We start from the raw sequence: 26120 nt of genomic DNA, 5'->3' as shown, positions 1-26120 counted from the left end.
ATGCCTCTCAACTGCTCCGATACTCCTGACACATATAACTACAGGTTTTCGCTTGGGCAGCGGTTGTCCTTCTCTCCTGGATCGGCTGGAGCTTTCTTTAGGTGCCTTTCCCGCTTTGACAAAAGTCCAGCTGGGATAACCACATTTACTCACGGCCTTCTTGATGTGATGTTCTTCTGCCTCCCTGGCCGCTGTGTCTGTCGTGATGGTGTTCGCTCTGTGTTGTAGCGTCCTGATGACGCCCAGTTTATGCTCCAGTGGATGATGAGAGTCAAACCTCAGATACTGATCCGTATGTGTAGGTTTATGGTACACGTCAGCTTTTAGATGTCCCCCATTACTGATGGAAATCTCACAGTCTAAGAAGGCTAACCTGCCACTTTTCATATCCTCCCTGGTGAATTTGATGAGTCGGTCCACCGAGTTAATGTGATCCGTGAAATGTGGTACGTCCTGAGATTTGATTTTCACCCAGGTGTCATCCACATACCTGAACCAATGGCTTGGTGGTGTTCCAGGGTAGGATAGCAAAGCCCTCTTTTCCACTTCTTCCATGTACAAATTGGCCACGATGGGTGAAACTGGGAGCCCATGGCACACCCATGTTTCTGCCTGTAGAACTGACCCTTGTATGTGAAGTAGGTGGAATGAAGACACAGTTCCAAAAGCAAACACACTTGTTGGATGCTGAGAGTGGTCCTGTTGCTGAGGTTGGTGTCATTACAGGATGGTTACAGGTTGGTTACAGGATGGTGTCATCCTGTAATCATCCTGGGGTGGCTGTAGCTCAGGTGGCAGAGCAGGTCAGCCACTAATCAGAAGGTCGGTGGTTCGATCCCAGGCTGCCTCCTGGCTGCATGCCAAATATCCTTGGGCAAGATACTAACCCCATGTTTGCCTACTGGTGGTGGTCAGAGGGCCCGGTGGCGCCTGTGTCCGGCAGCCTCGCCTCTGTCAGTGCGCCCCAGGGCAGCTGTGGCTACAATGTAGCTTGCCATCGCCAGTGTGTGAATGTGAGTGTGAATGGGTGGATGACTGAATGTAGTGTAAAGCGCTTTGGGGTCCTTAAGGACTAGAAAAGCGCTATACAAATGCAGGCCATTTACCATTTAATCTCTTACGGACTACCTCCAACGCCTCTGTGACTGCAAGTGAAGAGAGATGTAACGTCGTACGAGACTATGGTTTCATCTGCCTCCATAATGACATCTCTCACCTTCTCAACAAAATCCAGGGTGTTCTGGATGTGGTGTTCAGAGCTGCCCACCAGCGCACCCTGTGCGTGCTGCCCTTCCTCTCCACGTTCCTCCTGTAGGGAAACAATAGAGGCAGGCACACACACGATCTGCACTTCCTAAACACACACACTGACTTGGGAGTCTAACGTAATGATCCCGCGCCAGTGGAACTTCAACACTCTCCTAAATAGCTCCTCCGACGAGCCCTGATCAACAACAGGGGGTGTTGCAGGAGCTTCGGGTGTGGCCAGTCCGCCAGCAGAGCCACACTCACCAGGCCTGAAGTATCCCACAGAAACACATACACACACCCGCAAACAGGGAGAAGAGGGACAGCAACACCAAATATACATACAATACAAGACAAGTCCAAAACTGCTCAGGGACCCTGGGTCACTCAGACCCAGGACCCTGACAATTCAATTTGAATGAGTTTGAAGTTAAACCAACCCTGATTTATTACTGATCAGTCAGTAAGCTGACTCTCTCACATAGCACTCTGTTTAATAAAGTCTACTACAAAACACAAACACACACATACACATACTGACACACACACAGACATACACACAAAGCAGTAAGTCTGACTGTAAAACAGAAAACTGACTTTTTCTGTATGTGTGTTTCAGTATGTGTGTGTGTGTGTGTGTGTGTGTGTGTGTGTGTGTGTGTGTGTGTGTGTGTGTGTGTGTGTTGGACTCGGTTCATTTCCTGTCAAAGAAGGGGGGAGGGCAGAGAGACAGATTGAAAACAGATGCTCTTTCTCTCTCTCGCTCTCTCTCTCAATGTGCGTCTGTGTCTCTCACCCGTTTTCTTCCCTCAGTACTGCAGACTCTCTCTCTCCACTCTGGCCCTATGTCTCCCTCTCTCACTGTGAATCAGTCTGTTGGTTTCCATTCGTCGTTCGTCTGGAATGAACTGAAAAGAAGAAGAGGAGACACAAACAGTGAAAAGAAGAAGAAGAGAAGGAAAAGGAGCAGCTTCAGAAGGTTTGAACCAACTCTACTCTCTTTTCTTTCTCTGAATCCTGATTAGATTCCACACAGTATTGCTATGTACAAGTACTACATGTACTAGAAATACAGAAATATTGCTGTGAGTAAATACTGCAAGTAAATACTTTAACTACTCTAAGTAGTGGTACGAGTAAAAGCTGTGAGTACATACTGTGAGTACTGTGAATAAGTACTCTGAGTACTGAGAGTAAAGATTGTGAGCACTGGGAGTACGTACTGCGAGTAAGTACTGTGTGCAATACTTTCACTGCATTGGTGCACAGAGCAATGGGTCAGGTGAATCTCAGCTGAGTATCGGCACCTGAATGTGGAATTCCTCCTGCAGTTTGTTGCTGAACAGATCGGTGATGGAGGGAAGCTTGTGCAGCAATCATGAGGCTGAAGGCCAGTGAGGGGGCGGAACTTCCAGCGTGCAGGAGCTCCTCGCATCCTCTGCATCACCAAAGAAAAGTCAGAGTCCCCGCTGCAGGTACAAGTCTGTCTTTTTTTTCACATTTATAGCATGAAAATCAAACAAAGGAGCACCACACAGAGACAGGAAATACTGCCTACACATCCGTCCGTCCTGAGTGCTCATTGGCTGCCTGCAGCCTATCACACTTGTCACAGGTATCACAATGCTGCCACAGAGAGATTCACACCTACAACCAGTTCAGAACATCTGATTAACCTGTCGGCCTGGAGGTTACTGAGTGATTGTGGGTGATCGTGGCTCCATCCGAGTTGGGAGTTCGCCTTGTAATCAGAACGTTGCCGGTTCGAGCCCCGGCTTGGACAGTCTTGGTCGTTGTGTCCTTGGGCAAGACACTTCACCCATTGCCTACTGGTGGTGGTCAGAGGGCCCGGTGGTGCCAGTGTCCGGCAGCCTCGCCTCTGTCAGTGCGTCCCAGGGCACCTGTGGCTACAATGTACCTTGCCATCTCCAGTGTGTGAATGGGTGGATGACTGAATGTGTAAAGTGCTTTGGGGTCCTTAGGGACTATGTAAAGTGCTATACAAATACAGGCCATTTACCATTCTATAAAGGTATTTTACTGCCAGTGAAACTGGGGTTAAACTGACAGATTAAAATCAGGTAAATAAAACTGGGCTCAGTAAGAGACGTTCCTCCTGAACTCTGACATCTCCTCACAGTGGGAGCTCTGATTGGGCAGCAGGTTCCTCTTCACGTCTCAGCGTCAGAACATCTTCAAAAACTGAGCAACCACAGAACCACAGCTGATCCTCCCTCTAATTAAACCTCACATCTTCAAACATGTGTCTCAGGCAGCTGACAATGACATACAAGCATCGTCAAAGGAGCTTGCAAAGAAAAGCGTCTGGACTTCTTTAAGTTACTTGAAGACATTTCACCTCTCATCCGAGAAGCTTCTTCAGTTCTAAGGTCAAATGGTGGAGAGTCCCAGATATAAACCTAGTGGGAATATCCCCCCACAGAGGGACAAAAGGACCCCCTGATGATCCTCTAATCGCCTGAGCCAAGGTGTGGAACTGGATGAGAGGTGAAACGTCTTCAAGTAACTTAAAGAAGCCCAGACACTTTTCTTTGCAAGCTCCTTTGACTGCGATGACCTGGATGACTGAGAACCTTCACAGACACATACAAGCGTCATTTTATATGATGGATTATGCAGAAAAAAATAGAATTAAGCAGAAAGGCCTATTGCTTTATTATGTATTCAGGTTGTGTACCATGTTTTTAACAAGTAACTAAGTAATAAAGTAACTAATTACTTTTGAAAATAAGTAATCAGTAAAGTAACTGGATTAATTTCTTGGAGACGTAATCATTAATAGTAACTAATTATTATTTTCAAGTAACGTAACCAACACCATTGGCGATAGTGGGAAGGAAAAACTCCCTTTTAACAGTGAGAAACCTCTGACAGAACCAGGCTCAGGGAGAGCCTGCTGTGTGTCACCACAGAGTCAGAATATTCATGTGTTCTCTTCTTCATCATGAAGAAATGAAGTGACTAAGACGCTGAAGAGAGGCATATATGAGTATAAACATATTTTGAACCTTCTCGTAGGATGTTTCCATTTGTAGGTTTGGTGTATTTGCTCAGTTTGTGTGTTTTTAACTGGTTTGGTGAACTAATTCTCATTTTTTTTAGATTCACTGTTTTTATGAGTTTGAACTTGTTTCAAAACATTTTAAAAGCACAGACTGAAGATTTATTGATGAAAGTCTAATCTATGAAAATCAACTTTTCAGATCCAACAGCCCTACCTGGCCACCCAGTTTGGTTCCTTACATGTTTGGTGTTTGTAATACTTTAAGTGTCAGAAATATTCTGATCAAACTTATTGTGTGGTAATAACATCATACACGAGCATATATCCAGTTAGTTTTTCTGTGCATTATCTGAACTGTGGTTGGTTGTTGTTGGGCCTCTGCTTCTCTTTAGATTTCTGTTTTTATGTTTGCCATGCTGATCATTCAAATGCATCGACTTGACCAACAATAAATCTCGTGGTTTGCAGTTTGATCAGTTTAATTGTGTTACAGTGTGTGTGTGCTGTGTGCTACAGGTCTGAGGTGACCGATCACAGCGTTAGTATGGAGCAGTGACAGGCAGGTGGCACACCTGTAGAGTAGGTGAGTGTGACAGGATATGAAATGATTACATGTAGAATATTCAGTGTTGATGAACAGGTGTATGACTACCTATCTGGAATACTACTTAAATAGATCACCATAGTCAGATTAGCTGTCTCCTACTTTGCCAATCGATGTCTTGTAGCTGCTCATATTTCTGATCATAGCTGCTTAAAGGTGATTTTTACTGAGCACGAACTAGACAAAAATTCAAAAACACAGTTGGAAGAACGTTGGCCGATGAACGTGTTGGTGATTCGATCTGAGATCAGCTTTGTGCTGCACAGTCAGTTTGAACCAAACACACACAGCAGTCACAACACACACACGGCAGGCTGGAAAAACAATGGTGTGATCTTTTAACTCAGCAGCTGTAAAAGAGTGTCTTCTGTTGGTCAGTAACCTGATCACAAGATCAGTACTTCAAAGCAAATTTTACTCAAGCACACATTTGAGGCATTCCTCTCTCTTCAGCCTTCAGAGAGTTAATAAAAAGCCCTTTAAAACTTCCATTGGTGACATCACAAGAGAGACTGAAGCCACCAATCTGGACGCCCAAATTTGACACTCTGTGACAGTGGAGGTAGGGATGAAGAGGAAGACTCGGCAGCTGACTGGTGACATCACCTGCTGAGCATTAGTCAGGGCACAGAGCTTCAGAACTGTGATTGGCTAAACCCTGAGATGAGGCTTGCTCTCCTCTCTGCTGCCCACAGGAAATACCTCGCTGTTTATTTTCTTCTTTGGTGGTCAGCTGGCATTCCTCATTCTCTCTCCATCAACCAGGGCTCTGATTGGCTGAAGTCCCTAGGGATGGCTGTGAGTGGCTGCTTTGTGTGAAAACACATGCACACACACACAGGAATGTGTTCACGTCTGTTTGAAGCATCAGTCACCTCGACAGATTTAACAGACGCCGACTGAATGCAGGGAATGAAAAAAGTCCAGACTGCTACAGTTTAAATAAACTTGTTAAACTTTAATGAAGCTTCTTAGACGCCTCCCTTCAAAGTAACTTCGTTGAGTTTATTATTTCTGCAGTCTACAGCTGCCACTGACATGCAGTAAACACATCTCTCTGGAATATAGAGCAGTAATAGAAGACAATCATTACTACAGTATTTGTACACAGCTTGCAGCATCCAACACTTATTACATTCAACTATTTGCATTTTTTAAAGCTTCCACCAAATATCAGAGCTTCACAGAAAGTCCATTTTGTGTTTTAATGATGTTAGACTTTTATTTTGAAATCTCTCCTCCACCTGTCACTGCTCAGGGTCGGCAGCCATGATGGCATCCATCAGGGGAACAGGAAATATCAGCCTGTTGGGGTTTCTCTTGGGTGAGTAATAACGTTAAAGCATCAGTAGGATTTTAGAGGTGACACCTGAATGTCTACCTGTCTCTGTGTGTAGGTGTATTCCTGGTTCATCCTGAAGGGGCAGTTTCTCTGGAGCTGCTGCCATCAGCCTCTGAAGTTCTGGTCCCCTCTAACTCCAATTACACAGTGGTCAGTAACACTTGTCTGTCTCTACACCTACCTGTCTCTGTCTTCCGATGTCTTCCAGTACCTCTCTCTCAGGTATCTTTTCTTCTCCTCAGGAGTGTTTGGGGTGGAGTGAGGTGAAGTGGCATTTTCCTCAGGACCCGCCAGTAGATGGGGTCCTCTTGGACAATCAAGGCTCCATGAGCATCCTGCATCTCTTTAACATCACATGGAGGAATTCTGGGAGATACACCTGTGAGGAGCCATCATCTGATCAGAGCAGAAATGTTGATGTCTTTGTACCTGGACAAGGTAACCATCTTCCAACGTGTGTTCCTCCTGTTGTTTGTGTCAGAAAAATAAAGGTGCCAACTGGAAACAAAAGTGGTTCTTTAGCCTGATGCCATAGAAGAACCTTTTTTGGTGCCACAAAGAACCTTTCAAACAATGGTTCTTTAAAGAACCATTTCTTTCAGTGGTTCATTGAAGAACCTTTAAAGGTGTCACAGATTAGTAGGCAGAGGACTCACTCGCAGGACTCTGAAGTTTAGAGAGAAGGCGAGGGTTTATTTACAATGTGACACCAAGTGAGAATATATACATATATACAGTGGAACAGATAACACGGGGCTCCAGGGAGTAGGGCGGGGTCCGAAGGGAAGGTCCAAGACGGGGGTACACACACGCTCTTCTTCAACTTGATCCGTAACTCACTCCAAATGTCCACACCAAAAAGCTCACGCTCACTCACACACATCCACAGAAATCCAGACGGCAGGGAAGACGGGCAGGGAGTCTAGAAGGCCTGTACACAGAGAAAAAACAATGTCAGGAGGAAACTCTAGGAGATCAAAGGGAACACTTTCATGGGCTAGGCTACACTGACGCTAGGTAGTGTGACGATCCAGCGAGGAAGCAGCCTCTCTTGCCATCTTAAGTAGTCTGCCAGGATCAGTGTGAATGAGCCACAGGTGCGTGTTCAGGGCGGGTTCAGAGGCGGGGAATCAAGGTCCAGTTCCGCCCTGGTAGGAGAGGCTAAGACAAAAAATACACACACCACGACCTCTCCAGATCTTGAGAACCATGACAAAAGGTCCCCCAAAGAACCATCAAGAAATGGTTATTTGGGGCACGTTTAATGGTTTTTCAAAGAACCATTTTAAAAAAGGTCCTTCAAATGGTTCTTTAAAAAAAGCATTTTAAAGAACCTTTTTAAATCTTTCAAAATAAAATGTATCATAAATTGAATTTGAGTAGGGTAAAATAAATACGACCTTCCTTTCATATCAAAAATCCTTGAAAGAGTAGTTGTCAAACAGCTAACAGATCATCTGCAGAGGAATGGTTTATTTGAAGAGTTTCAGTTAGGTTTCAGAGCTCATCACAGCACAGAAACAGCTTTAGTGAAGGTTACAAATGATCTTCTTATGGCCTCTGACAGTGGACTCATCTCTGTGCTTGTCCTGCTAGACCTCAGTGCAGCGTTCGATACTGTCGACCATAATATCCTATTAGAGCGATTAAAACATGCTGTAGGTATTACAGGTACTGTGCTGCAGTGGTTTGTATCATATCTATCTAATAGACTCCTGTTTGTGCATGTAAATGGAGAGTCCTCTTCACACACTGAGGTTAATTATGGAGTTCCACAGGGTTCAGTGCTAGGACCAATTCTGTTTACATTATACATGCTTCCCTTAGGCAGCATCATTAGAAGACAGCATACATTTACACTGCTATGCAGATGACACCCAGCTCTATCTGTCCATGAAGCCAGATAACACACACCAATGAGTTAAACTGCAGGAATGTCTTAAAGACATAAAGACCTGGATGGCCGCTTACTTTCTGCTTCTTAATTCAGATAAAACTGAGGTTATTGTACTCGGCCCTGAAAATCTTAGAAATGGTATGGTATCTAACCAGATTCTTCCTCTGGATGGCATTGCCTTGGCCTCCAGTAACGCTGTGAGGAAACTTGGAGTGATTTTTGACCAGGACATGTCCTTCAATGCACATATTAAACAAATATGTAAGACTGCTTTCTTCCATTTGTGCAACATCTCTAAACTTAGAAATATCCTGTCTCAGAGTGACGCTGAAAAACTAGTTCATGCATTTATTACTTCCAGGCTGGACGACTGTAATTCATTATTATCAGGATGTCAAAAAAACTCACTGAAAAGCCTTCAGCTAATCCAAAATGCTGCAGCAAGAGTCCTGACAGGGACTAGAAAGACAGAGCAGATTTCTCCTGTTTTGGCTTCCTGTTAAACCCAGAATTCAAAATCCTGCTCCTCACATACAAGGTCTTAAATAATCAGGCCCCATCTTATCTTAATGACCTTGTACTACCATATCACCCTATTAGAGCACTTCGCTCTCGCTCTGCAGGCCTACTTGTTGTTCCTAGAGTATTTAAAAGTAGAATGGGAGGCAGAGCCTTCAGTTTTCAGGCCCCTCTTCTGTGGAACCAGCTTCCAGTTTGGATTCGGGAGACAGACACTATCTCTACTTTTAAGATTAGGCTTCAAACTTTCCTTTTTGCTAAAGCATATAGTTAGGGCTGGACCAGGTGACCCTGAATCCTCCCTTAGTTATGCTGCAATAGATGTAGGCTGCCGGGGATTCCCATGATGCATTGAGTTTTTCCTTTCCAGTCACCTTTCTCACTCACTATGTGTTCACAGACCTCTCTGCATTGAATCATATCTGTTATTAATCTCTGTCTCTCTTCCACAGCATGTCTTTTATCCTGTCTTGCTTCTCTCACCCCAACCAACTGCAGCAGATGGCCCCGCCACTCTCTGAGCCTGGTTCTGCTGGAGGTTTCTTCCTGTTAAAAGGGAGTTTTTCCTTCCCACTGTCGCCAAAGTGCTTGCTCATAGGGGGTCATATGATTGCTGGGTTTTTCTCTGTATCTATGAAGCACCTTGAGGTGACTTTTTTTTGTAATTTGGCGCTATATAAATAAAATTGAATTGAATTGAGCATAGACATATATTAATGGTTTATTGCCATTTCCCAGTATACCAAAAGACAAAAAGGCCTTTTAACCCTCAGTACAACATCACTACTAATACATGTCACATATTAGTTATTTAAACAGTAATGATTAAATATATTTGCCATACTATAAATAAATATATATAAATACTACATCTATAGATAACAACAACAATTAATACAGACGTTCCCAAAGTGTGGGGCCCGCCCCCTAGGGGGGGCGCAGAGCCATTGCAGGGGGGGCGCGGCATGAAAAGGGAAAAAAAAAAAAAACAACGCTTGGACACTGCTAGCACGGGCGCCCACACGAACGCAAAGCAGGAGATGAAGCATAGCTGAATATGTTTCCAAACCAACTTCATTCTATGGTGAAGCACATCTTCCCTTTGGTTTCACCTGCACAAGTGCCGAGGTAGGTCTCCCTGCAGGATTGGTTTTCCCTTCGTTGGGAGCAGCGCTGGGCTGTTTAAATCACGGACAAACAGTATCCCACATTCTTGATTTGTAGTTCACAAACACTTGTTGTAATGACTAACAACTCCTGACATTTTGGAGATGTTAGCTCTTTATACAGTAAAGTTACAGTGGGATACAAATAACATCAGGCTCATCCTGCCACAATTTGTTCCCCGGTTCAAATCACAGGCAAACAGCATCCAACAGTTGTTTATGTTTTTGAACCCAATTTGCAGAGGGATTTTTTGAAAAATGTATTGATAGCAATGTTGAATATTATTACACAGGAAAAAAACAACTACACGTAAGATAATTACACCGTGACACCTCTGCCTTTCTAAATGGAGGGACAGTAACTGCGTGTATATGTAAGCGTGTAAAACCTGCAGATAGTCAGATTAACAGTATTTCGTCTCTGTCTGCCATTCTGCAATTCATCTCATGTAAACAATAACGTGCACACAGCGTGAGGTGAAAAAAGGCACATACCTTTGACATTGCATGACGAACTCTGTATTCCTCGTCCACACGTAAACGCAAAAAAGGAGTTTTAAAAAATCTCTGTTCTCGATGATTCGAAACGCCGTTTACGTGTGGACGAAACAGCTGCGTTTTCAAAAATACCCGTGTAGGTGTGGATGTAGCGTAAAAGACTTAGTAGTTTATTTCCTTACTACCTGTCATTTATTGCAGATTACTTGTATTTGCTTAATTGTTTACTAAATGTTTGAGGTGTGAAATAAACCGCAATGGAGCAAAATATGGGCGTGTGTGGTTGGAGGATGTGTTCGTGCGCGCGCGCGCGCGAGGGGGGGCGCGAACATTTTTCTTGTAAAACAAGGGGGGCCCAACAAAAAAAGTTTGGGAACCACTGAATTAATACATGTATTGTTTAATTAATAAAACATCAGAAAGTGATAAAAACACATTAGAAATAGCAATAGCTTCATAACAGACCAATAAATCAAGGCATTTTCATCAGCAGATGTTTGCATGTTCAGTAAAAATATTTCAACAACAAGTTTTTGATTAAAATGATCAATGAACTTCAGCGTTATGTAAGTTTCATGTTGGACTCATGGTCCTTTGTTAGTCCAGTTTAGGATAATGTCTCTGACGTATGTATCATATCAAATATATGTCATATCAAAACAAGCCCACACCTGCAGTGGTTTCAGTTTTTCACAGGTGTTTCCTGTCAGCTGGTCAACCTCACTCAGGGGGACATCCATATTAGCCAACCAAATGACAAGCTCCTCCCTTTGTGCTTCAAACTCCTCCCACTCTGAGACAAGGAGCTGAGAGAGAGAGAAAATAGTCAATTATAAAGAAGAGAGAAAAGTGAAACCCTCCTCAGTAGGTCTGACTCGCATACCTGCAGTCGACCTGCGATGGACTCCAGTTTGGCGTTCACTTCATCCCAGTGGCGGCCACACTCCCTCGCCAATGCCAGCAGCCGAGTCTGCAGGGTGCCCTGGAAGAGCCGAGTTAATGTTTGACTCCTCCTGGTCAGGCTCTCCAGCTGGATGAGCCGAGGTCTCCCCCCACGCCGCTGCCTCTGAACACACAAACACAAATTGCATTTTTGCTATTCTTTTCTAAATCCAGGCTTGATCACGTGGAGGTATTTGGAAAACTGTTTTGGCCAGCGGACGACTGTTGTCTTGCAGAAAGTCAAATCTGTTTTCAAGGCACAACTTGGATCTGCTGTACAAATCTTATGGATACACACTAAATGAAACAGTAGTGTGCACGACTCCAGATTCTGATCCCTCATCCTAATAGGGTTCCAAATGGCTCAGAAAAACCCACATAGCAAATGCTGAGGCTTCAAAATACAAAGTCCATAAACCAATGACTGACATGGGTTTTATCATAAGGGTGATAAATATACAGATTGGAGTCTGTCTTAGAGATTTGATGTTCATTTACCTGCAGATGCACTATACGTGCCTGCTCCGTGGTTTTCCACAATGCTTTGCACATCACTATTTAATACAGGAAGTAGGTAAACTAAACCAAGTCATCTTTCTTTGTGAGAGGACCATATTAATAATGAAAGCAAACCTCAATGACATCATAGAGATCACTAAAGATGCTCCTGCTGCTTTTCTTCCTCCTCATCCTAAGCTTCCTTCTCCTTGTCCTGGACTTCCATCCAATTGTAATTCAACCTAATTTTGTTTGTCTCCCTCCTCTTCCTCATTTTGTTGGAGCTGTGAACAGAATTAGTGTGAATCTGGATTAATTTGTGAAAAAAACAAAAATCTACAGCTTTTTGGTCAGAGGTGGTCTTGTGATTTAAGCTGGGTAGATTTATGTGTTGATGCTACCTGCTTCAGCTCTACGACTGGCTGCTGAGTGATATTTACACTCCGGCTGGATTACAAACTTTAACCCCGTGCTCAACTTTGGCCCAGCATTGATACCTCTTGTTAGTATAACGACCTCTTCTTGGCTTAATGTATGATGGTGGATAAATGAAATATGCAAAGAAAATTTAACTATATTACAAAAGAAATCCATCTTGGAAACATCAAATGACCGGAGCATAACTTGTCAACTAGTCCGAAAGTTATAGTTATACAGTTATACAGTTATAAGTTATACAGGAACAGTCAAAGACACACCTTCATGCTCTTCCAGAATTCAAAGTACAGGTTCATGCGAGTATTTAATGTAAGGCTCAGCTCAGAGTTTCTAGAGCAGACACAGAGCTCATGTCAATACAGGCTTCAGGCGCCATTTTAGTGACTTTAACAATTTTATACATTTTAATATCGGTCTAGCTGACATTACGTTATGTACGCAGCACGCAATTGAACCACATATTTTAGAAGCTCTAACGTCACTCTCTCTCTACCTGTCATTTGGCTCGAAACACATATTAACAAATTGCTCAGTGATAAACATATACTCAGATCATTTACCTAAGCAGTGCGCTTTGTCAAAACTAAGTAAGTGTGTTGGTAATGAACACATACGTGTGTTCATTACATTGACATTCTGTTGTGCAATTGTTATTTACTTGTATTTTATAATTTGACTTTACATACTGCTGGGTGGTTTGTAAAGTTTACAATAACTAGTATTATCATTATGCTATATTTTCTAATATATATAATAATCTCAAAAGTAATGCCTTGAAGCAGAAAATAGTAATACTTTATTAAAATGTAAAACTAAAGTACAATATTTGAATGTGTGCATTGTGTCTCCTATTTGTTAACTCACCATATTCATAAATGTCTTAATAATAAATTCCATATTCTATTACCACATTATTTGTGATCAGTGGGTTTGGGGGGTTAGGAGTGTTGGGGGTAGGCTCTTTAGGCTTTGGCCCCCACACCTTCCACCAGTATATTTTTAAGTATTTCTAACTTTTATTTGAATATTCAGTTTCCTACCATCTTCTCTTAAAGGGTAATCACCAGGTAACCCGTCCTCCCCGTTCGCACACACATGCACACAAACAAAACACACAGTATAATTCACAGCCTCATTATAGTGAATAAATATTTATGCCATTTTACACCATCAAACTTAGATTGCTAAGGATGAAGAACCTTTTGTTCTTTAAAGAACCATTTGTAATAGCTGAATAACCATCTACAAAATAATAAGGTTCTTTGATGTATGATGGTTCTTTAAAGAACCATGAAGACATCTGAAGAACCATTTAAGAACCATAATTTTTCTAAGAGTACCTGCATTCCTCGTGATGTTCCGTGTTTACCTGTTCCCCCCTCAGGTCCCGATGAATGGTTTGTACCATTGGATCTGGGTGTGGTGATGAAGGAGGGTGAGGAAGGCACAATTCCCTGCATGGTGTCCAACCCGAACCTCAATGTCTCGCTGTACGAGCGCCCCAGCAGGAGGCTGATAAGCGGGGTGACATATGAGCCGGGGCGTGGCTTCACGGGTCACCTCAATGACACATCATACATGTGCATCGCCACAAACGGAGCTGAGGAGAGGGAGTCGCAGACGTACTACGTCTTCAGCATTATAGGTTTGTGTCTGTCTACCTTCTGATAATGTTTAGTTCACATTTATGCTGAAAGGTTGCCATTCATTCATAAACAAGTCATATTCCTACCTGTCTCCCCTGCTACCTGTATCATTTTTGTGCACCTGCGTATTTCAGTCCCAAAGGTCATGGAGGTGGACCTGACGGTGTCCAGCAGTGTGCTGAAGCAGGGCGAGGTCCTCACAGTAAACTGCACAGTTAAAGACACAGAGATGGTGTTCTTCTCCTGGGGCTTCCCCCGCAGACAGGTACCTGTCTGCCTTCCTGTCTGCTTACCCACCTGTACCTGTCTGTACCTGTCTGCCTTCCTGTCTGCTTACCCACCTGTACTTGTCTGTACCTGTCTGCCTTCCTGTCTGCTTACCCACCTGTACTTGTCTGTACCTGTCTGCCTTCCTGTCTGCTTACCCACCTGTACCTGTCTGTACCTGTCTGCTTACCCACCTGTACTTGTCTGTACCTGTCTGCCTTCCTGTCTGCTTACCCACCTGTACTTGTCTGTACCTGTCTGCCTTCCTGTCTGCTTACCCACCTGTACCTGTCTGTACCTGTCTGCTTACCCACCTGTACTTGTCTGTACCTGTCTGCCTTCCTGTCTGCTTACCCACCTGTAACTGTCTGTACCTGTCTGCTTACCCACCTGTACCTGTCTATACCTGTCTGCCTTCCTGTCTGCTTACCCACCTGTGCTTGTCTGTACCTGTCTGCCTTCCTGTCTGCTTACCCACCCGTACCTGTCTGTACCTGTCTGCCTTCCTGTCTGCTTACCCACCTGTACCTGTCTGTACCTGTCTGCCTTCCTGTCTGCTTACCCACCCGTACTTGTCTGTACCTGTCTGCCTTCCTGTTTGCTTACCCACTTGTACCTGTCTGCCTTCCTGTCTGCTTACCCACCTGTACCTGTCTGCCTTCCTGTCTGCTTACCCACCTGTACCTGTCTGTACCTGTCTGCCTTCCTGTCTGCTTACCCACCTGTACCTGTCTGTACCTGTCTGCCTTCCTGTTTGCTTACCCACTTGTACCTGTCTGCCTTCCTGTCTGCTTACCCACCTGTACCTGTCTGCCTTCCTGTCTGCTTACCCACCTGTACCTGTCTGTACCTGTCTGCCTTCCTGTCTGCTTACCCACCTGTACCTGTCTGTACCTGTCTGCCTACCTGTCTGTCTGGTGTCACCTAACTATGATGATTTTTCTTTGCAGGAAATTGAGCCGCTGACGGACTTCTTGCCCAATCAGATCCGCTCCTTTGTTAACATCACTGCAGCAACAGTAGCAGATTCAGGTAGGGCACTCGGTGGCTCAGGTAAAGGTGTGCAGCTTGCTGAGAAACTGTGCTGAGGGAAATAATGCCGTACTGTTCCTGCAGGTGTTTATAGCTGCACGGTGCAGGAGACAACACAGGGACAAACTGTGATGAAAAATATCACAATAACAGTGCTGGGTCAGCAAACATACACACTCACACACACACACACAACACACATAGAACAGACATACACATAGAACAGACACACACATGTAAAGTTTGTGTCTCCATGTCTCTGCAGACCGAGGTTACGTTTACCTGTGGCCCTCAGGTGAGACCAATGTGTCATCTCTCCTCCATCACACGCTGGAATTAAGTGTAGATATTGACGCCCACCCCGCCCCCACCATCATCTGGACGAGACAGAACCAATCTGTTGCCACAGAAACCACTACTATCAACACCACACACCTGTCAGACAGCCGGTAGGTCAGAGGTCAGACCTCAGATGAGGAGGAGAATCAGAACAGAATCTTTATTGTCATTGTGTTTGCAAACAACAAAAATTGTAAGCAAACCCATTCAGCACAAGTGAAAAAAGGGCACTTTAAAAGGAAAGAAGTTTATGTGTGCAATAAATTTTAAACAAATAAACAAATAAATAAATAAATAAATATAGTATGTACAAGACTTTATATAAGAATGAATAAGTGAGAATACGGTTGCCGCACAGGGCTTCAGACCTTAGAATATTGCACAATTCCTTGGAAATATTCCACAGTTAAAACGAAAAAAGAAAAGAAACTATTGCATAGTTGACGGGTGTGTTTTCGCAGTGATTTATCCTCCGAGTGTATTTATTAATGCAACAGCCCTGGCATATGTGCTAATGGTTGCTAAAATGAGGAGGAGCTAAATGTTTGATTGATTAGGTATGTGAGCACACTGACGCTGGTGCGCGTGCAGATGGATCAGACAGGAAGTTACACCGCAACTATTTCCAATGATGACGACATCAGAGAGGCTACATTCAACCTGGAGGTACAAGGTGAGCCACACGGCCACCAGGTGTGTATGCCACATCATGTGACATCATGCTGTCATTTACAGACCTTTTGTGTGCATGCTCAGTAACGAGTGTATTGTGTGAGCTGTGGAGTAACATTATCACATGACCTCAGGCTCCGCCTCCTAGCAGACATCTGTGTATGCATTTAAACAGAGGGCACATTTTACTTTTTAATAACACGTGTGGTGTGTGTGTGTGTGTGTGTGTGTGTGTGTGTGTGTGTGTGTGTCTAGCTCCACCCAGGATCACATCCCTGTCAGAGGTCAGGAGTAACGCTGTGCTGTGTGTGAGCGAGGGAGCTCCACCCCCCTCTGTTACCTGGTACACCTGTTCCAGCTCACACAGGTAAACACGCACACACACACAGATGCACACACGCACACACACACACACACACACAGACGCACACGCGCACACACACACACACACACACACACACACACAGTGTAACAGTATTGGTGTTACCATGGTGATCCTGTGATCCATGGAGCACAGAGGATGCAGTCTCCATCACGCTGCACTCTGTCCTCTCACACCTGGACAACAACAACACCTACGCCAGAATGCTGTTTATAGACTTCAGTTCAGCATTCAATACAATCCTCCCCTCACAACTCATCAGGAAACTGACAGACCTGGGCATCAGTTCCCTCATCTGCAAATGGTTACTGGACTTCCTGACCAACCGCCCCAACATGTCCGGCTGGATAACCGCTGCTCATCTACAGTCACAATGAACACCGGTGCACCACAAGGCTGTGTGATGAGCCCTCTCCTCTACTCCCTCTTCACCCACGACTGCAGACCTGCTGATGGTTCTACCATCATTAAGTTTGCAGATGACACCACGGTGATTGGCCTCATCAGTGACAACGATGAGACTGCCTACAGGGAGGAGGTGGATCGTCTGGCTGAGTGGTGCGACACAAACAACCTGCTGCTCAACACCGAGAAGACTAAGGAGCTCATCGTGGACTACAGGAGGAATGCTGACCCACATCCACCCATCCACATTAAGGGGACGGCTGTGGAGCGTGTGAGCAGCTTCAAGTTCCTGGGAGTCCACATCTCCGAGGATCTCATCTGGACGACCAACTGCTCCAAGCTGGTCAAGAACGCTCACCAGCGCCTCTTCTTCTTGAGGACTCTGAGGAAGAACCACCTGTCCTCAGACATCCTGGTGAACTTCTATCGCTGCACCATCGAGAGCATCCTGACCAACTGTATAACAGTCTGGTACGGGAACTGCTCTGCCTCGGACCGGAAGGCGTTGCAGAGGGTCGTGAAAACTGCCCAGCACATCGCCGGAGCACCACTTCCTGCCATAAAGGACATCTACAGGAAGCGGTGTCTGAAAAGGGCTGGGAAAATCATCAAAGACCCCAGTCACCCATCACATGGACTCTTCACCCTCCTGCCCTCTGGGAGGCGCTGCAGGAGCCTCCGAACTAAGACCACCAGGTACCGGAGCAGCTTCTTCTTCCCCACAGCTGTCAGACTCCTGAACTCTGCCTCCTGACATCTGACCCACATTAAACTCATGGACTGGACATACACACACCCACAACCACCTACACACACACACATGGACAACTGTACCCTCAAACACACAATAATAACATGGACTGAACCACCACTCACAACCACCAGCACTTTATAGTCTCTGTAGAAATTATCCACATATCTCACTGATCTTAACTGCACTACTGTATAGTTCTGTGTAAATAATCATTCTGTACATACGATCATTTTTAACCCTACAACTGTTTATAACTTGCATAGTTCACATTTCTGTATAACTGTATATCTCAGATTTCTGTATAGTTTTTCATATTTATATCCTGTTCATAGCCTGTACATAGCTTGTACTCACTACAGCCTGTACATACTTATAGTTATAGCATATTCATAACATACTTCATACCGTGTACATTATAACATACCATAATAGACCCATTTCTGTAATATACTCACACATCTATATTATTGCTAATATATATTGTAATATATCTATATCACTAAAGCACTTCTGGATGGATGCAAACTGCATTTCGTTGCCCTGTACCTGTGCATGTGCTATGACAATAAAGTTGAATTCTATTCTATTCTATTCTGTCCTTTAACCTACTGCAGATGCAATCATTTGAATGGCGAGTGGAGGAGCCAATTAAAAGACTCAGAGGGCATGACGCTACAGGAGAACATTACTATGGTGGCAGAGAGAGGCGTCTCCCAGGTAACCACTGACATCAAATGAGTGATGTCATCAGAAGGGAGGGGAAACAGTAACATATGAAGTTGACCGGTGGCTCTGTGTGTGTTTGTTCCACCAGGTAAACAGCATGCTGACCCTCCAGACTCTCAGCTCTCTGTCGGCCGTTCGCTGTGAAGCCACAAACTCGGTGGGCAGACAAGCGAAGGACCTGCGAGTCCTCTCCAGCTGTACGTATCCATGCTGCAGGCATTTGAGCTCAGGCGGGTTCTCTGAGGAACTGAGGCAGAACATTCATTCAAACACTGTCTTCAGATGTCTGCTTTAAAACATCGTCCACATCCTGAGCACACAAACAGCTGCTGACAGAGGAGAAAGAGCTCCTCAGAGCTCCTGTCCATCACAGAGGTCACAGGAGTGGCTGAATGCATGAAGGAGAGCTGAAAAGAGAAATGTGAGTAGAGAAGTGGAGACAAGCTCATGCTGTGACTCAGACTAACACACCATAACTCATCTGGTCAGCATGTGAACATCGGGATCTCCTGCCAGATGTTCAGTACTTTGAATAAAGGTGCTGCAGACACATGGAGGAGATGATCAGAAGCTGAAGTTTCACTGAGTTTGGTACAAAGACCCAAACATCTCAGGAGGAGCTCAGAGAGACAAAGAAGAAATTATTTCTAAAGAAAAGAAGAAGAATTGAGGCCTCAACAAAGAGAGCAGCACTGGTTAGGAAAACCCTCAGAGGACGATGATCAGTGCTGGATGTGACAGAGTCAAACCTTCTGCTAAAAAGAGGAACCTGAAATATTAAAGAGCCAGGAGAACCTGTCACTGTCTGAGCTGGCAGACCGTGGCGGGGTTAGAGGGTGGACACAAATGCAGACACATGGAGTGGAGGTGAATGTTTAACAAAAAGCAAGCCGTAATTGTTGGCGGGAAAAAATCTAAAAATAAAAAACAGAGGCAAACGGGGAACTGACAAATACAAAGAAAAGCCTGAAACTTGGAAATGCAGGTGGAGATACACAGGGGACGATGAACAGACGATCTGACTGGTAGCAACGGAGAATACACACATGAGGAAACAGGGAACAGGAGGGGAACACAGCTGTAACTAATCGGACAAGATGAGACATGGAGAAAGCAAAACAGAAACCGGCACCCGACACAGACTGTCAAAGTAAAACAGGAGACACACAAACGTAGAAACAGGGATGACAAGAGCGAACAAAAGTGAGGCACAGGAACATCTAAGCACTAGAAATCATTAATAACCAGAAACAATATCAATAATCGCAAACATAAACACGGAGTCACTAGACTCCGCATCATGACAGAACCGGCATCCTCCCCTCACCCCCACCGGTCCTTGAGCCTTGTTCTGCTGGAGATTTCTGTCTCTTCTTTAGCTTCTTTACCTTACAATATAAAACGCCTTGAGGCAGTTGTTGTGATTTGGCGCTATATAAATAAAATTGCTTTCAATAAGAGAAGCTCTATTTAGGATAAACCCACAAGAAAAGATGATCAGTACTGGGTGAGAGGGATAAAGTCAATCCTTCTGCTAAAAAAAGTTAATATTAAAACAAAATAATAATTAATCCTACAGTTTTTGGCAGGTTTTGTTTGTTTTTTTGTTGTTTAGGGTAAATTATTGTGTTTATTTCTAACATTTCTTATGTTATCTGTGTTCAGCTCTTCTGTCTCAGGTGGTGGTCTTAGCAGTAGTCCTGGTGTTGGTCATCATTGCTGTCATCTTCCTCATCATCCTCATCATCTTATGGAGGAAAGTTAGTATTCAGATGAAATAAACTTCTAGCTGAACAGTAGTACTACCTCCATTACTGTTGCATGGACCGTCAAATATTTGCTGCATGTTCATGTAACTTCATGAATCCACCAAAGTATTTGGTTCCTTCTTATTTCTGTGTGTAGAAACCTCATTATGAAGTTCGTTGGAAGGTGATCGAGTCTGTGAGTCCTGATGGACAGCAGTACACCTACCTCGACCCCGCCCAGCTGCCCTACAGCCCAACCTGGGAAATAGACAGAGACCATGTAGTTCTTGGTAAGACTGCAAAACCATATTTTATGTAACAATGAGATTAACGTCTCTCCCTCATTGTGCCTTGCACGGCACGGGTCTTTGTGTCCTGGATTTTGTCTTTGGCTCCAAACAGGTATAAACCTGTTTTTGCCTTCAAACACTTCTGGATTGTTTTCACATAATTTTCTGTGTGATTATTGATCTGCACTATGGAGCTCTGTCTCAGCAATTTGACTCTCAGTGACCCTCATCCTACCTCCACCAGGTGTGAAGATTGATGATGGTGCAGCTGAGGATTCTGGGCCATTCATGGAGGCGTTTCCTGATTGTAAACAGAAATTTCCTCTGGGAGATTGTGTTTCAGATGTTTTTCAGATCTTCCTCATGCTGCATAATATATTCAATGTTCCAATGAGCACTTGGAACAAACTGCAAAACTTTGCAGATTTCATCAAGAAAGTCATCAGGAAACTCAACCAACCACGATACTGTCCAATTACACCTGAGCCTGTGAAAAAATGGGACAACTGTGTATAAAAACTGAATTCCTAATCAGATTCTTTTATATCAAAGCTGACATTCACATTTGGAGTGAATCGTTGCACATCTAAAGACTATGTTACTGACCTTTAAGCTTTGGAGTCAGTTGCAGTTTGAAGTAAGATGAGAAAGTCATTCTAACATCGCAGAAACCCCATCTGCCTCTCTGTCTTCAGGACAGGTGCTGGGTTCAGGGGCTTTCGGACGTGTTGTTGAGGCAACCATCTCTGGTCTGATTAATTCTCATTCTACAAAGGCGGCCGTGAAGATGGTCAAACGTACGTATCTGTCTGTCTGTCTTTCTGTCTCTCTGACTGTCTGTCTGTCAGTGGTTTGTATCATATCTATCTAACAGACTCCAATTTGTGCATGTAAATGGAGAGTCTTCTTCACACACTTCACACAAGTTTAATTATGGAGTTGCACAGGGTTCAGTGCTAGGACCAATTCCGTTTACATTATACATCCTCCCTTAGGCAGTATCATCAGAAGGCATAGCATACATTTTCACTGCTATGCAGATGACACCCAACTCTATCTGTCGCTTTTCTAGACACTCAAAGTGCTTTACAATTCCACTAGTCAGTCATTCTCACATTCACACACTGGTGGAGGCAAACCACAGTTATAGCCACAGCTGCCCTGGGGCAGACTGACAGAAGCCAGGCTGCCATCGGCCCCACCAGCCAACACCAGTAGGGTGAAGTGTCTTGCCCAAGGACACAACGACCAGGACAGACAAAGCTGGGGAGCCAACCGGCAACCTTCCGGTTACAAGATGCGCTTCCCAAACCCCTGAACCACGGTTACCCCGTGGATGGCATTACCTTGGCCTCCAGTAACGCTGTGAGGAACCTTGGAGTCATTTTTGACCAGGACATGTCCTTCAACGCACATATTAAACAAATATGTAAGACTGCTTTCTTGCATTTGTGCAACATCTCTAAAGTTATGTCTGTGAAGGTTCTCAGTCATCCAGGTCATCGTAGTCAAAGGAGCTTGCAAAGAAAAGCGTCTGGACTTCTTTAAGTTACTTGAAGACGTTTCACCTCTCATCCGAGAAGCTTCTTCAGTTCTAAGGTCAAATGGTGGAGAGTCCCAGATATAAACCTAGTGGGAGTATCCCCCCACAGAGGGACAAAACCTTTGATGCTTTTCTTTGCAAGCTCCTTTGACTACGATGACCTGGATGACCGAGAACCTTCACAGACAGCTGTAGATAATGTTACATCTGTGAGATGATTATGAGTCATTTTTTCTCTAATGGTTAAAATCTTATTTGCGAAGACGTTCATGAAGTCATTGCTAGTTAATGTTGAAGGATTAGTTGGCTCAATGGTGCTCTGACTGTTTGTCAGCCTGGCTACAGTGCTGAAGAGAAACCTCGGGTTGTTCTTATTTTCTTCAATCAGTGATGAATAGTAAGATGTTCTGGCTTTGCAGAGGGCTTTCTTATAAAGCAACAAACTATTTCTCCAGGCTAAATGATGATCCTCTAAATTTGTGACACGCCATTTCCTCTCCAGCTTACAAGTCATCTGCTTAAGGCTATGTGTTTGAGAATTATACCACGGAGTCAGGTACTTCTGATTAGAGACCTAAGTTTTCAGTGGAGCTACAGTATCCAGAGTTAAAATTATCCTCCTAAGACCCGAACTCTACCACAGCATGCATTTTTAATTTCTCTTTGATATTTGGGCTGATTGGGACCCGATGAATGTAAAAACAAAGAATCACCAGATTTTTTTTAACCTAATTTTTGTTTCTAAGAAAAATCAGACCCACATATGAGGATATTTTTTTAAAAATTTCGATAGAACAGTAGCAGTATAATGTCCTTGTAAGTGGATATCAGGCAGTTGTACAGCAAACTTCAGTATTTTGGTCTAAATAACCCAAAATGTGATGTCCACATAAGTGGACGCCAGGTCCTAAGAGTTTAATAACAAGATAATCGACCTCTGTTGGAGTAGCGTTCAGGTAGCTGCTCTGCTCTGTGTTGGTACAGGGCATTGAAGATGATAACAGTGGGTGGATTATATTCTTAAACTTAGTTACAGCACTTTCAGAAAGACGTTTACTGTGATAAAGTCTACTCTCCACTGCGGTGTAATCATTATTGTAAATGTTATCAGGAAATGTTTAGGGTAAGGAAATGATAAGGACAGACTGAATGAAAGTCTCTGGACCCTGCTGTTCAAAGATGGACCAGTCTGTGAGATCAAGACAGTCCTGTAGAGTAGTCCTGTAGAAGAACATCATCTGGCCACATTTTCATGACCCAGGTGTTTGGAGAGGTGGCTTTTTTGAGAGGGGTGTAGGCAGGGACAAGAAGAATCAATGGTAAAGAAGTGGAAGAAGATCAGTTTTTGGCTTGCACCATATTCCAAAAGTGCTTCGTCTCTTTGCCATTACTGTCACCCGGCAGAATTTGCAGATGATATTACTTGCAGCCGCTGCAATGCTTTCGACCAAAACAGGCGCAGCTTGATTACACCATCAACATGTGCTATTGCGGTAGTTAAAATCCCTACTGTTGGCCAAATTTATATAGTTTCTACCGTATACCATTTAAACCGCCCACCCCTATTTATACCTATATGTAGCACTTATGTGGGTTTATATACAGTACCAATTGGTAATAACCAAGGTGATTAGTAATATCGGCTAGTATCAGAAGAGTAAGAATGACTCTTAGAGCTCTGGTACAGAGAAATGAATGACAGAGAAACCAGACAAAGCACAGTTGTGTGGCTTAAAGGAAACGATGTGATTTAAGTGATTTAAGCCTTTTTTAAAAAAGATATTTTTTTAAACAACATAGAATTACAACACATTTTAACAAAGATTTGAAGTATATAAAATTTCCCCCAAAGTAGCAAAAAAATAAATTAAATTAAATTAAATTGTGCATAAGTAAAGAATGAGTCTTTTAGGTCCAAATGGTACCAGTGGGGCCCATGACAAATGGATGTATTGCAACAAAGTTCTGTCCAATGAGAAGTGTGTGCGTGTGTTTGTCTGTCCTACCGCATTACTTGTACAGTGCAGGATTGCAGTCCATCAATGTGCAAAAGAGTGTGCGCACATATGTGTATTGTCCACTAGAATCTCAGGTTGGCTCCAATGAACACTGGAATGCTCTGGGATCTGGAATTGCTGAACTGGTCCTTGGATTCGTCCCAAATATATAAGTATATCACTCCTTTTAAGAAATGGAATAATATGCAAAAAATTATCAGAAACTGAACAAAGTGCATATAATCAATTTCAATAACATGTAAACAGATGACTTCAGTCTACGAATAGGAATATTAACATAGATGTGCTTCACTTACTATAGGCCTAATAGTACAAGTGGAAATACACTAAAAATTACCTCCACATATCCATTACTGAGCATAGTAAAATAACTGATTGACATCAAAACAGTATAAGGAAGGTGTCGCTCTGTCCTCTATGATAGCAAACACAAAACTGTACTTCATGAACAATATCCGTTTAAATGGTTCTTAACTTGTTAGAGGTTAATTTCTCCAGCTTACCGATAAAAAGGTTTTAGCCCACCTGCTCTGATCGGCTGTAGAAGCAAGACACTAAAACTTGGGAGCTGGTACTAAAGAGGGACAAGAGCTACCTAGAGCTTTACCGATTGGCTTACACGAGAGGAGTGGAATAAAACAATAGGCTCTCATCAGAGCTCATCAACACTTGGAAAAAATAAACCCTTGTTTAACCAAAACACATACCGTATTTCCCGGACTACAAAGCGCACCCGAATATTAGCCGCACAAGCTAAAATCAGGGGAAAATCCTGTTTTGTACATACATTAGTCGCACCTGACTAAAAGCCGCAGGTGTTTCAATGTTGACTTATCATATATAAGAGAATATGCACAAAGGGAATTGTCAGGAAAGAGATGGCTGTTTGGAGACACACCCCTTTTATTAATATTTTGAAAAACAAGTTACGGGTAATATTTGCATAACTTTTTATGTATATGCACAATTACCGGTACACGCTGTCAGAATCAACTGGTGGAGTTGGGCATAACTTGCTTTTCACAAGTTTATCACCGCTCATCATCCACGCCTCCCGCTGAACGCGTAGCGCTACTTTGAAATTTGTTTTTCGCGCTACTTCGCACGGCACTACGTTGCCTGGCGGACGGACATGTGACCAACATACCACTCTTGAACCCCGATCCTTCCGCCAGGCAACAGCAGAACAAACAAAACAAATCCTCTTACGATATCACAAAAATCAAAAATCATGGACAATCCATAGAAAAGCCGCACCCGACTAAAAGCCGCAGGGTTCAAAGCTTGTGCAAAAAGTAGCGGCTTATAGCCCGACAATTATTAAATAATAACAATTTATTATAAATCTGCGTCCCTTTTAGGTTTACATAAATATATTGATTTTGTTTCACTGTCATTAAAGAAGGGCTATAAGAGCAGAAACAATGAACATGAAATGTGATGATTTTAGAAACTGGGTTACACCTATTTCTGTATTTATCTATCAATATCTCTGTTTCTACACTAATTTTATATGAGTGCTTGTTGGTTATTGTATATTTGCTACTATGACAACTCAGTTTACCTCTGGGATTAATAGTTTTTCAGATTCTGATTCTGAGTTATAATTTTACTGAATTTACATTTGCCCTTAGCCAGCAGTTTTACATTTCCCTCAATGTCGCCTGCTCTGGCCCCTGGAAGACAATTGACTATGGTTGCTGGTGTCTGTAGCTTCACATGTCTGAGATCAGAATCATCAATTACCCCGGCGGGTGTGTCGCAGAGTGGGGAAAAACGGTTAGACACATGAACAGGTTGGTGGGGTACCTGAAGCTTTTGTTTAAGACAATGCTTCCTCCTCACCGTCACCCAGCCGCCCTCTTTCCCCAGCTGCTTGGGGTCTGCCGGGGAACAGCTAGCGGGGCCTACGCTATCTTTGGCTGCCCCAGCTACAGGGGCCTGGCTAGCTACGGGTAAATGAAGGGTGCGAAGCCGAGTCTCCAATTCAGTAATCCTGGCCTCCAGAGCTGCAAATATGCTGCATTTGTTACAAGTATCATTACTGCTAAAGGAGGCTGAAGAGTAACTAAACATCTGACACAATGAGCAGGAAAGTGCAGGAGGGACAGGTGAAGAGGC

At 43.6% G+C, this 26120-nt stretch overlaps 1 protein-coding gene across 1 annotated transcript in view; it reads left to right on the top strand.

The window, feature by feature from the left end:
* Nucleotides 1-1885: 1885 nt before the first annotated feature.
* Nucleotides 1886-26120, top strand: part of LOC146510709 (platelet-derived growth factor receptor beta-like) — a 33156-nt gene continuing 8921 nt past the window's right edge. The window contains exons 1-17 of the mRNA XM_085174424.1: nt 1886-2227; nt 2580-2723; nt 6136-6201; nt 6275-6369; nt 6462-6657; nt 13562-13822; nt 13958-14088; nt 15041-15122; nt 15207-15281; nt 15388-15571; nt 16019-16134; nt 16389-16500; nt 18289-18391; nt 18489-18597; nt 20066-20160; nt 20306-20438; nt 21134-21235. Coding sequence (XP_085030550.1) covers nt 2627-2723; nt 6136-6201; nt 6275-6369; nt 6462-6657; nt 13562-13822; nt 13958-14088; nt 15041-15122; nt 15207-15281; nt 15388-15571; nt 16019-16134; nt 16389-16500; nt 18289-18391; nt 18489-18597; nt 20066-20160; nt 20306-20438; nt 21134-21235 — 1957 coding nt within the window. The 5' untranslated portion in view covers nt 1886-2227; nt 2580-2626. The remainder of the gene's footprint in view (nt 2228-2579; nt 2724-6135; nt 6202-6274; nt 6370-6461; nt 6658-13561; nt 13823-13957; nt 14089-15040; nt 15123-15206; nt 15282-15387; nt 15572-16018; nt 16135-16388; nt 16501-18288; nt 18392-18488; nt 18598-20065; nt 20161-20305; nt 20439-21133; nt 21236-26120) is intronic.

This window comes from Neolamprologus multifasciatus, chromosome 10, assembly GCF_963576455.1.
Source record: "Neolamprologus multifasciatus chromosome 10, fNeoMul1.2, whole genome shotgun sequence".
NCBI classification, from domain to species: Eukaryota; Metazoa; Chordata; class Actinopteri; order Cichliformes; family Cichlidae; genus Neolamprologus; species Neolamprologus multifasciatus.
This window is presented reverse-complemented; position numbering and strand designations above follow the sequence as displayed.